This window comes from Phascolarctos cinereus, unplaced genomic scaffold (assembly GCF_003287225.1).
Source record: "Phascolarctos cinereus isolate Bilbo 61053 unplaced genomic scaffold, phaCin_HiC Scaffold_2;HRSCAF=192, whole genome shotgun sequence".
Lineage (NCBI taxonomy): Eukaryota > Metazoa > Chordata > Mammalia > Diprotodontia > Phascolarctidae > Phascolarctos > Phascolarctos cinereus.
This window is the reverse complement of record NW_027555625.1, coordinates 175,806,950-175,818,605: the sequence shown is the minus strand read 5'-3', so window position 1 is coordinate 175,818,605 and position 11,656 is coordinate 175,806,950. Positions and strand designations below refer to the sequence as shown.

The 11,656-nt window shown below is 37.7% G+C and overlaps 1 protein-coding gene across 3 annotated transcripts in view; it reads right to left on the bottom strand.

Moving 5' to 3' along the window:
- Positions 1–1,950: 1,950 nt before the first annotated feature.
- FDFT1 (farnesyl-diphosphate farnesyltransferase 1) overlaps positions 1,951–11,656 on the bottom strand; it is a 33,986-nt gene continuing 24,280 nt past the window's right edge. For 2 of the 3 annotated variants that reach the window (XM_020985347.2, XM_078149737.1), the window contains 3 exons: positions 10,797–10,973; positions 9,628–9,780; positions 2,438–2,794 (listed from right to left, as the gene is read on the bottom strand). In XM_020985347.2, coding sequence (XP_020841006.1) covers positions 2,573–2,794; positions 9,628–9,780; positions 10,797–10,973 — 552 coding nt within the window. In that variant the 3' untranslated portion in view covers positions 2,438–2,572. Of the gene's footprint in view, positions 2,795–9,627; positions 9,781–10,796; positions 10,974–11,656 lie in introns of all 3 variants that reach the window. The other variant, XM_020985340.2, reaches the window with a different exon arrangement.

Sequence of the window (11,656 nt, the reverse complement as noted above, 5' to 3'; positions counted from 1 at the left end):
TACCGTATAGTCCAACACCCTATTTTAGATGAGGAAACATGGCCCATTAAGGTTTAGTGACTTGCCCAAGGTCACCCAACAAAGGTATTAAAACACCATAGGCAGATTCTGGTCTAAATAGCTCAGTACAACTCCCCAAAATCCACTGGTTATCCAAGGGCTTGGGTTATATAAAATTATATTAATGTTGAGTAACTTCAAGTAATCATCTTGCAAAATAAGCCTTGGTTAATCTCAAATGGATCTTTTTTCTTTCGGTATGCTAAATGACTATGGACCCATTTATCTTTTGAGTGACTTAAATTTACCTGTATCCTCCCTCCCTGAAAGCCATCCTTTCAAATTCTAAAGAATCAACATGATCAATTCACCCCCTTCCTCCTAAATCTGATAGTTCTTTGTTCCATACCAGTGAACTACAAAGTAGGGTATGTATGTTCTTTCAATTTATGTGAGCTAGGGATTGTTTTAATGAGAACTAAAGTTTACCTCCTCTTATCCTATGGACAGAAGGTAGAGAAAGTAGCAGTCATAATTTATGGACCTCTTGCCACCTCTAGTACTGTTGTAAGATTAGAACGATACAGATGTAGAACTAGGAGATTCTACAAAAGACAAGATAAATGGAGAGAAAATCCAAGCAATGCTCTGAAATGACATGGCTTGGCCCCAAAAGAAACAGACATCCCCCACCACGTGTGAAAACTTGTAGAGGTGGGGGACTATGGCTGTGCAACACTGCATCTGCCACCTTAATGTTTATAGCGGTTCCAGCTGAATTTAAAGGGACATGAGACAAGTTTTTAAGTCCTTTTTCAGTCATGTCTGACTGAGCTTATTTGGGGTTTTCTAAGCAGAGATACAGCTACTTCCTTCTCCAGTGGATTAAGCAAACTGAGGTTAAGTGGCTTGCCCAGGGACACATAGTTTATAGTTTACTAGCTACCAGATTTAAACTCACAAAGTTGAGTTCTTGACTTCAGGCCTAGCATTTTCGACTGCTCCATCTAGCTGGCCAAGACAAGTTTGTTTTTTTTTAAAAGTCAATTGGGGTTAAGTGACTTGCCCAGGGTCAGACAGCTATTAAGTGTCAAGTGTTCGGTCTGAGGCCGGATTTGAACTCAGGTCCTCCTGACTTCACGGCCGGTTAAGTCGCTGCGCCACCTAGCTGACCCTAAAAGGACACTAGCCAAAGGAGAGAAAGTAGGATAATAGCTTTAGGGAACGGGAGAGTTTACCTATACGTGGTTTCAGGTAGCAGGGAACTGTCAACAGATAGAAACTGGAAATCATAGAAGGAATACAACTAGAGAGATTGGCCTTCAAGTTGCCTCTACCTCAAATATCAGAACAAAAGAAGATAACAGGATGAGACAGATGTAGAATACACTGAGAGGAAAATGGACAGATTGGGAAAAAATGTGAAGCGAGGTCCTCTGTAGAAAGAATGTAAGTGGTGTGAGAGGCTTAAGGAAAATATGGTGCAAAACAGGTACTGTAGGGATGGTAGAGGATGAATTTCTTTGTGAGGGTTCAGTTGAGATTGGGATAACTTTCCCCTAGCTTGGTCAGTCATAGCAGCACAACATACAAATTAGATTTCCATGGTTTCATTGCCAGATTAGCCAAAGGTTAATGGAATTTTTTGGCCACAGCAACTCTTCTAAGATCTGCCAGGTTTCAGAGGGATTTTAATTTTCGTCCATAGGAGGAGTAACCACATCAAAGAAAGCACAATCCTTTAAGAATCAAAGTAGTACTGGCAACAAGGCATTTCTGATCTTTTACACTCGTTCTCATACCACAAGGATTACAATGATTTGTATAATTGGTATTTGGTAGCTCTATTCCTTGGTATGTGTCTGGTACATTAAAATCTCATTCCTTAATCTCATTTTTGTTGTGAAAGTCTAAATTTTTAAGTGCCACTATAAGATCCTAATAAAATCATAGGGTATTAAAAATATTTATTATAGAAACTTTTACAAATTTTAGCCTTTATTAGAGGCAAGCAGATGATCTTCACCTCCTAGAATGGGATCAGGTACTATACAGGAATTAGCCATTATTTTTCTTTTGAAACAAAACTCCCTTCAAAAAAAGAAAATCATTAGCCTCTGACCCTCATGCGATGATGATTACTTATTCTTAATAAACATTAATGACATTCATTCTATGTTCAAATCATTAAAAGAAAAAAAAAGGAGTAATGAGGAAAAAGATCTATACATTCAGAAAACAGAAAAACACAAACGCACACATACGTACACACACACACACACACACACACACAAATCTTTTACTAGACTGGGTGTCCAGTTAAATATATTTCATTATAATCCTATAATGGAGGATTCCTATGAAAACAAATCTCTGGCAATCTCACATATAATTGAACAAAGTTGTAGAAATTCTGCCAGCTAAGTAGAATAACAGATCAGGTCATCCACTTTTATTACATTCTTGTCAACAGCATTTCAGTTTCTGCCATCGTAGAGTTTTAAAAGGATAAAAGGAAAAAAACTCCTTTAAAAATATTCCATTGAATATTGAACTTTAGCTGACTTCTAAATCAGTGTTCTCCAGTTTGAACATATTCTTCTGTGGCCTGGGACATGGTGCTGAGATATTGCCAGCTTAGTGCAACCAAAAGCATGGCACACGACAGGTAAATAGGGGAGTAGTGGTTCCGAGAGATTAGTTGACAACTGGGAAGATTCTGTTTCCGAACAGAGGAGATAATCTGCTTTGTCTCGCTGGAAGATGGGTCTGAGCTTGGAATTCTTTGATAAATCTGTCAGAGGAAGAAGGGGGGAAAAAATCAAAAAATATGAAGCTGTTTTAAAAGAACAAATTGTCTAGATGACTCCCCCTCACCCTAATCCCCCCAGATTAGATGTATTCCTTTTATGTTACTTTGGAAACATAATTCAAAATATGATCAAGTCTACCCTGTACAGATACCTAATATCACACAGAAAGGATTCATAGCTATAAGCAACAGAGCATTTGTGACCCTGAGCAAATCTGTAGGATCTAGTCACAACCCTTTGTAACAACCTTTATAAAGACCCAGTATGTGCCAAGCACTGTGCTTGGCAAATACAAATATTGGAAAAACAAACATTTCATTTGGTCCTCACAACAAAGCTGGGAAGTAGATGCTATTATTATTCCTATTTTCCAGTTGAGAAAATTGAGACAGAGGTTAAGTAACTTGCCAAGGTTACACAACTAGAATGTGTCTGCGGCTGGATTTAAACATAGGTCTTTCTGACTCCAGGCTCAATACTATACCACCCAGCTGCCTTTTTAAAGCAGTAAAAGCTTCCATTTCCTTATAAGAAAAATGGGAATAACATTTACCCGTTTTTCCCTAGCTACCTCACAGGACTGTTGTGAGGTTCAAATGAGAACTTGGATTTTGTAGGCTCAACTCCTGCCCTCAAATTAAGAGACTTCAATATAAATACTGATTCTCTATCAAACACCCTAGCCACTCAGTTTCTCAACCTATTCACTCCCCATGAGCTATTCCTCTCCCCCACCACTCTGTCCTCCTTTCTTCAATCTGTAGCCTGTTTTTATCATATCACTTCAACTTACAACACACATGCTGCTGAATGAAAATGGAGAAAACCACGTAGCCATTCTGACTGGGTCCACCACAAATTTGTTACACAACTTCAACTGGACCTTCACTGCTGCTAGGCAATTCTACTACTATACCTCCCTTATCAACACAGCATCCCATTGTCAACAGAGGCTCTTTAAAACTTTTCATCCTTCCTCAAATCTCCTATGGTTTCCTTTCTCCCCACTCTTTTGGCTGAGAACCTTGCCTAATATTTTATAGAAAAAATTGAGATCATTCTCTGTAAACTCCCTCTTCTCTCTTCTTTCTCATCTCTTATCACTCATGTGTCTTCTGCCAAAATGGCCTTAACTCTTTATCAAGGCTAACCCCTCTACTTGCTCAAATGATCCCATTCCAGGGGCAGCTAAATAGTACAGTGCATAAAGCTCCAGCCTTGGAGTCACGAGGACCTGAGTTCAAATCCAGCCTCAGACACTTGACACTTACTAGCTGTGTGACCCTAGGCAAGTCACTTAACCCCAACTGCCTCATAAAAAAAAAAATCAAATGATCCTATCCATCCAGTCTACTTCAACAGATTGGCAGCCCCCCCCCCCACTTATTTTCTGTCTCTCTCCACCTACTGGCTCACTTCACATTGCCTATGAACAAGCTTTTGTCTCTCTAATCCAGGAAAAAAAAAATCTTGATCCTTCCACCCCCACTATCATCCTATACCTCTTCTGCCCTTTGTAGCTAAATGCCTCAAAAAGGCCATCTATAATAGGTGCCTCCACTGTCTCTCCTTTTGCTCTTCTCACAATCCAGCTTCTGACCATATCAATGCACCATTACTGTTCTTTCCAGAGCTACTAATGATGTCTTAGTTACCAAATCCAATCGGTTTCTCCTCTAGTCTCATTTTCCTTGACCTCTCTGCAGCTTTTGACACCACTGATCATTCTGTCCTTGATATTTTCTCTCTAGGTTTTTGGGACACCATTCTTCTTATTTTCCTTCTACCCATCTGACCATTTCTTCTGTCTCATTTGCTGAATTCTCCATATCACACCCTCTAACCAATGATGTCCCTCAGGGTTCTGTCCTGGGCCCTCTTCTCCTTAAAACTAATTCACTTGGTGATCTCAGCAGCTACCATAGATTTAATTATTTATTACTATGCTGGCGATTTTCAAATCCACTTATCCTGCCCCAAACTCTGCTGACCTCCAGTCTCAAGTTTCCAATTGCCTTGCAGACATCTTAAACTTTATCATGTCCAAAACAGAATTTGTTATCTTTCCCCCTAAACTTCCCACCCTGTCCCCTCTAACCACCCTCCTACCTTCTTATTTCTGTAGAGGGCAAACAACATCTTCCTCCTAGTTCCTCAAGGCTTGCAACCTAGGACTCTTCACTATCTCTCACTTCCCATATGCAATGTGTTGCCAAGGCCTGAGGATTTCACCTTTGCAACATCTCTCCAATATACACCACTCCCCACTCAGTTGCCAAAGTGATACTCTGAAAGCACAGTTCTGACCATATCATAGTTATTCCTTTGTACCAATTCCTCCCCTGAAAGTCCAGTGTCATATGGACTCTAGTTTTAAATATAAAATTCTCTGGTTGGTGTTTCAAACTCTTCACTCACTGTCCTATCTTTTTGCTTTTCTTACACAATACTCAACTCCACAAACTTTACAGTTGAGTCATACTGGCCTATTTGGCATAACCCTCAGTCTCCTGACTCTGCATTTGCATTGTCTGTTCTCCATGCCTAGAATGTTCTCCCTATTCACCTTAAATTCCTAGCTTCCCAGGGTCAGCAGTTTCTTTCAGGTAAGATCACCTTCCAATTACACCCTCATTTACATTATACATATCCCTTTTTAAGGATCATTAATTTGCATTTCTCTGACTAATTAGAATGGGAGCTCCTTGAAAGTAGTGTGTGCTTTTGCTTTTGCATGCTTAGCACTTAGCACAATGCTTGGCAAATAGTAAACACTTGAGTAATGCTTGTTGACAGACTCCTATAGATCTTTATACAGATCTTCAACAGATGTTTCCAGTTGTGTGGGTACTCCCTCTACAAATGCAGATTGTAATCCCTCCACAACTTAATAGTTTTATCAGTTGGTATGGCCAAAAAGATTCGTTACTCCACAGCCAACCTTCTGGTGATGAACAAGACTGGGTATCACTAGGCTGATCCCTGGACACAGCCCATCACTGGGCCTGTACTAAAAACCTTTCCAGCTTGGTAGGCTCTGCCATAGCATAAACTTTGAGAAGCAAAGGTCAGTGCCAAGCCAAAATATGGCATCAGAAGAAAAATTTTGACAGTATTTCCTCTAAAATCACACAAAAAGCCTTATGTTTCCAAGGAATTGAGGTCGGCAGAAAACAAGAAAATAGGGTTTCTGGCCTTGTGTCTGAAAGTTTGTGTCCTCAGCTGGTTACTTCTAATCAGCTCAGAGGAATCCAGATTATTTTTAGGCCCATGCAATTCTGGAGTGTGGCTGGGTATTCAAGAAGCTAAGCCAAGTCCAACTTGTTACAGGCACACATTCAGATGTTTGGCTTCTTAGTTCTTGCTTTGAATAAAATAACTCAAGAATGAGATCAGTCCTATAGACAGATTGATCTGCCACTGTGCTCTCAGCTAGCGAAGAGTACACTTACTACAGTACTGATCATTCCAATTAAATGCAGAAGACCTCTAACAAATTAAAACTAGAGATAATAAAATTAGGTAATAAGACATAAATATTTCTGGATCTGTCATCACCTAGAATGATCCTTTTCCAAGGGAAAACTGAGTGAAATAACAAACTGTTTATGTTTGGGATATATAACTGGACCCTTTCTCAGCCTACCAGGTTCTCTACATAGGAGGCAATCTGGGTTAAGTGAATTGCCAGAATCACACATTTAGTAAGTATGAGGTCAAATCTGAACTCATGTCCCTCCTGACTCCAGCATTGGTGCTCTATCCACTGTGCCACCTGGCTGTCCCAACAACCACTATATTTCTAATTATCTAAAGAAGAAAATGTTTCTCCTGTGGTATCTAAAAGTGAATTGGGCAGTAAAAAAAAAGAATCCAGATCAACAATGACTGAATTATGGAGTTAGACCTGGCCCAAAGTGAGACATCTGCTAAGATTCAATTTAGAAGGTTTTACTTGAAAATAACCCTAATGAGGACAGTGAAATAACAGTTAAGTCTAGGTACCAACCACACAGTGTCAGGATAACTCAATCACAGAACCTTAGGGTCAGTCATCTGAGCTAATCTAAACTACAAACCGGAACCCAGAATGAACTACACAAATTTGCTGAACTCAAATCAAGGTATTCTTTTGTCCTCCTAATTGCAAACCAAAACAAAAATTGTCCTTAAAAAAAAAAAGTAAACTGGATTGATCTGTAGGAAAAAGAATATTTTTCTAAAATTCGAACCAAAACAAAATCAGAACACCAAAACAGTCTCTGAAGCAAGTTGATATTTCTTTCTTTCAGCTCAAATCTCTTCATTTAATAAACAGAGGATAATCTGAATCCACAAATAGTTATCTGTTCAGTAGTATATAAAAATTTTTATTCTAAAGCATACTTGTAAATGGCTAAATTTACTATTAAGCAATTTGGAAGGTCTGAGGCCCACCAATGAAAATTGGTATGTGTGCTGTGTTTACTATGAATTAGTATATCCAACAGATTGGTTGTTAGGCACTGCTTTCTAGATAATGGTTGATCTTTTTCACTCATTTCAGTAGAAAGAATTACACAAGTTAACGTAGCCAAACAGATTGTTTTGTATTTGGTATCCTTCCCCTCTACAATTGCCCTCTGCTAGAGGCATTGATGATAATGTCTAAAAACCATTTAACCAAAGGAAAAGTACAAAAGAGGAATGGAAATTTTGGTACAGAGGTCACTGAAAATCCCATTATGATGGGCTGCATACTGTTTCTAAAGTATTGTATTGAAACTTCATTAAAATGAATATATCATTAGAAATCACATGCTTACTCTGCAAATTAAATGTGGCTAATCAGACTCCTTCCTAAAGTAATTACTTAAAATATACTCATATACCACACTCTTCTCCTTACCACTCACTCTTTCTTTGGGCCTAGAACTTTTGACAGGTGGAAGAAATTTCCCTTGTGGGAAGGAGTGAAGGAAAAGACAGAACTTTGTGATTGTTTTGAGAATGTTGGAGTATTTTAAGGGTCACAAATTACTTTCCCTATAAATCCCTGTGAAGTAGTATTAATGTAAGAATTACTATCTTCATTCCTACAAGGAGGAAATGAAGGTTCATAGTGATTAAATGATTTGCCCAAAGTCATACAGCTAGTAAAAGTCAGAGCCTAAATGCAAAAACTTCAGGCTTCAAGACTAGTAATACTCTAATGTTTTTCAGCTTACTTCAGAATGCTGAGTAAGTTAACAGGTGGCAGGGGCAACTGAGTGGTACAGTAAATAGAATGCTAGGCGTGGAGACAGAAAGACTTGAGTTCAAATCTGGTCTCAGACATTTACTAGCTGTGTGACCCTGGGCAAGTCACTTACCCTGTTTGCCTTGGTTTACTCACCTGTAAAATGCGGATAATAACAGCACCTATCTTACAACAGGGTTGTTATGAAAGTGCTTAGCATAATGCCTCACAAGTAGTAGCTGCTCTAAGTAATAGAAAGTATTACCCTCCATCCCAATTGTAGAGATAAAGAAATTAGGACTTAGAAAGATAACTTGTCCAAGGTCTTACAACTGAGTCAAGGACGACCGTATCTTCCCACAATGGATAAATATGAAATAAAACCATCGTGATGCCATTACCTCTCTGTTTAAGTACCTAAGCAGATTTCTAGGAGTAACATGTTATAGATCCACGTTCCCAAATCCTACATTATTACTTCTCTCTAGCTTGCTATGACATCACTCTCTGGGTCTCATTTTTCTCACTACTAAAATGAACAATTATGTGCTCCCTCAAAGTTGCCATTACATTTATAAATAAAGCACAAAATGTTAGATAATCATTATTATTTCACAGCTGTGACTTCAGGCGAATTCATTTTACCCCTCTGCATCTCAGTTTCTTCAAATGTAAAAATGGAGATTAAAGCCTCCTTCATGGCTACCAAAATCAAATGAGATAAATACAGGAAAATGCTTTAACTGGGAGTTTGGGGAAGTTGGAGAGGGAAAGGGAAGAGTAAGAAGGAGTAATGATAGTGATGGGGAAAAAAAAAAGGAAGAGATTAAAGAAAAATTTCAATGAAACTGTAGTTTAAAATAGATAAAAATGACCAGAGGAGATTCCAGACAAGTAGGGCAATGTTGGTACTACCATGCTAAATATAAAATATCTTGAAAGAAAAGTTGTATGTAGTAGAGTTTCACATATAATCCCAACTTTCTGGCTTCCTTTTTGTCTAGAAACATTCACATTCCTGGATGATCTTCAGTTCATAATTTTTTTTTAAAGAACAGGGATAGGGACTGGACCTGTTACTTTACTATTATAGAAAACTTCCTCTACCAATGCACAACTTAGCACCTTATCAGCCACCTGAGAGTCTTAAAGAATTTCCTGGATTAGTAAAAGTTTAAGTACCTTTCCCAGAGTCACACAGCCAGGATATATGAAAAGTGAGACCTGAAACTCAGTTTTCCTGGCTCCACCGCTGGCTTTCTATACACCACACTTCAGTACCTCTCAATAAATTTCTTTCGAATGTAGAAAAAATTTTCTTAAATGTTTTAAAAAGGAAACTGCTAGGGAAATATAAATATTATTGTTAGCAATGAGAAAAGCTATGAAAAGGCCTGAAATAAGCCATGAATATACAGGATAAATCAAGCAAAGATTAAATTTAAACCTATCAAGCGGCAGATTATAACTTCTTTTTATTCTTGTATATGTCTTTACATATAAATGTGATCTGTTGCTCTAAAATTTCTCAAATTTTTTCCCCAAATAAACATCATCATTCTATCTCTAATTACACACACACACAACAAAATTTACCTCTTCCATATACTGGTACATAATAGCTTTGACAGCTGGCATGTTGGTCGCTTCCATCATCAATGTTACTGCTTGCCCCTTCCGAATCTTAACCCTCCCCTTGAACACCTGCTGGTTGTTATAACAGGCAGCCAGAGTAGCAATAGCCATCACCTACAGATAAACCAAAAACAACCCTCAGAAGTTTCTTAATTAATCCTGTAACTCAAAATAAGAAAGAAACAAGGAAAGTCAATGTAGTCATTTCTACTGAAAGAGCGAGATCACACTCTGAAATAAGATGAATGTCAAGAAAAAAGTAATCAAGAAACAAAATCAATATTCACCATCATTTATTCCTTTTCTTTCTCTACTCAACCCTGCCTAGAAAGGACATGGAATCATGCTCCTTATTCTAAAACCAAACATATAGCATGGAGATATGCAAACATGTGTTCTGTGTGCATATATGTGCACATGTGTTTGTGTGTATCCAAAGTAAATGGAAAATGGGGACAGGCATGCAATTTGTATTGCCCCTACTCTTGTCATCTGAAGCCACCAAAGGCAAATGCTGAAGTGACCAAACAGGCAACTTTCTTACTCTTACCACCTTAGTTAACTCCCCCACTCACGCTCAACAGCAAAGTATTTAATTTTTAAAAATACAGTATGTATCAAAAATCAGCCTTAACAGTCCATTACACAAATAAGTACATTCTCCTACCTGATTATCTACTTAAAACAAAAAAGTTTCAACCCCATTTTCAATTCCTAGAAAGCAAAGTTAAGAAGCATTATATAGGGACAGGTTTCTTTGTTTTGAGGACATGAACAGTGAAGTACTTTAATACAGTAACTATGTTCTGATTATTTTAACCCCAAAATTATTTAATATTAGCTTTATTTCTGATTAAAAAAGGTAAAAATGGATCATTTCGAAGTTGATAATCTAAAGAGCCATAAAGAAGATCCTATAGAACTAGATCTTGCACTTTAACCTGGTCTTTATGAAAAGAAGAAGAGAAGAAAAGGGCAGATGTATAGGAATCTTCCTCATAAGCAAAACCAAGTTACTGTCTTTTTTTTAAAGGAATCATAACCATAAACCCAGACCAGAGGAGAAACAACTAAAAGACCCAGGCAAAAGACTATCTTCAACCCCTATCTAAATATAGCCCCACGCATACCTGTGGAATAGCACAAAAGTTGAACACACTTTGATTTCTCAGTCGGGAAAGATAGGTGAGGACATCGGGGATGTGCTGTAAAGCATTAGTAACCAGTTCATTTAGACAATGGACAGCCAAGTCAATATTCTCTGGTTTAGCTAAATCAGACAACTTCTTGGCATACCTACTCCAAACCTAGAGACAAATGATGCAAAAACTATCATTACACAAGTGAAAATTAAGAAAGAGTAGAAGAATCTATGCAACAATACTGAATATTTACTAAAACTTAAGTCTGTCCATTTGACAGAATTATACTACCTAAAGGCCAGACAAAGGTGATGTCTCAATGGATTACATTCTGGAGTAAACTATGCCCTGACAAGTATGGTAGGCACCTACGTACTACTCCTGGACATTACAACATTAACAAGTTACTGTTTTGGCATACTGTACACTACAAGTAGAAATGCAGTTTCTAAAAGTAACTGTGAAAAGTTCAATCACCAACATGTCAATTCAGATTTCCTCAAGGAAATATAGCAAACAGATGTGGGCATTATAAGCTGGACCTTTCCTATAGAAAATATTTTCCTGTGACAAAATGAAATTCTTAACCTCTACATAAAATATAACTAAAATAATAGGATTTGACTCTTTCCTACTCTATTATTTTAAGTTTTCCCAGAAACACAGGAATTTCATTTTTGTGCTATAATTCAGTAATCCTCCAGTAAACCTGCATCTGTGTATTTGTCATGGTGTTTTTGAACCTAAATTAAGGCATTTACAATTCATCCTTATTCAGTTTTACCACATGAATTCAAATTTATCCAATCCTGTTATGCCTAAATATACCTAAAAGGATACTCTGAGTT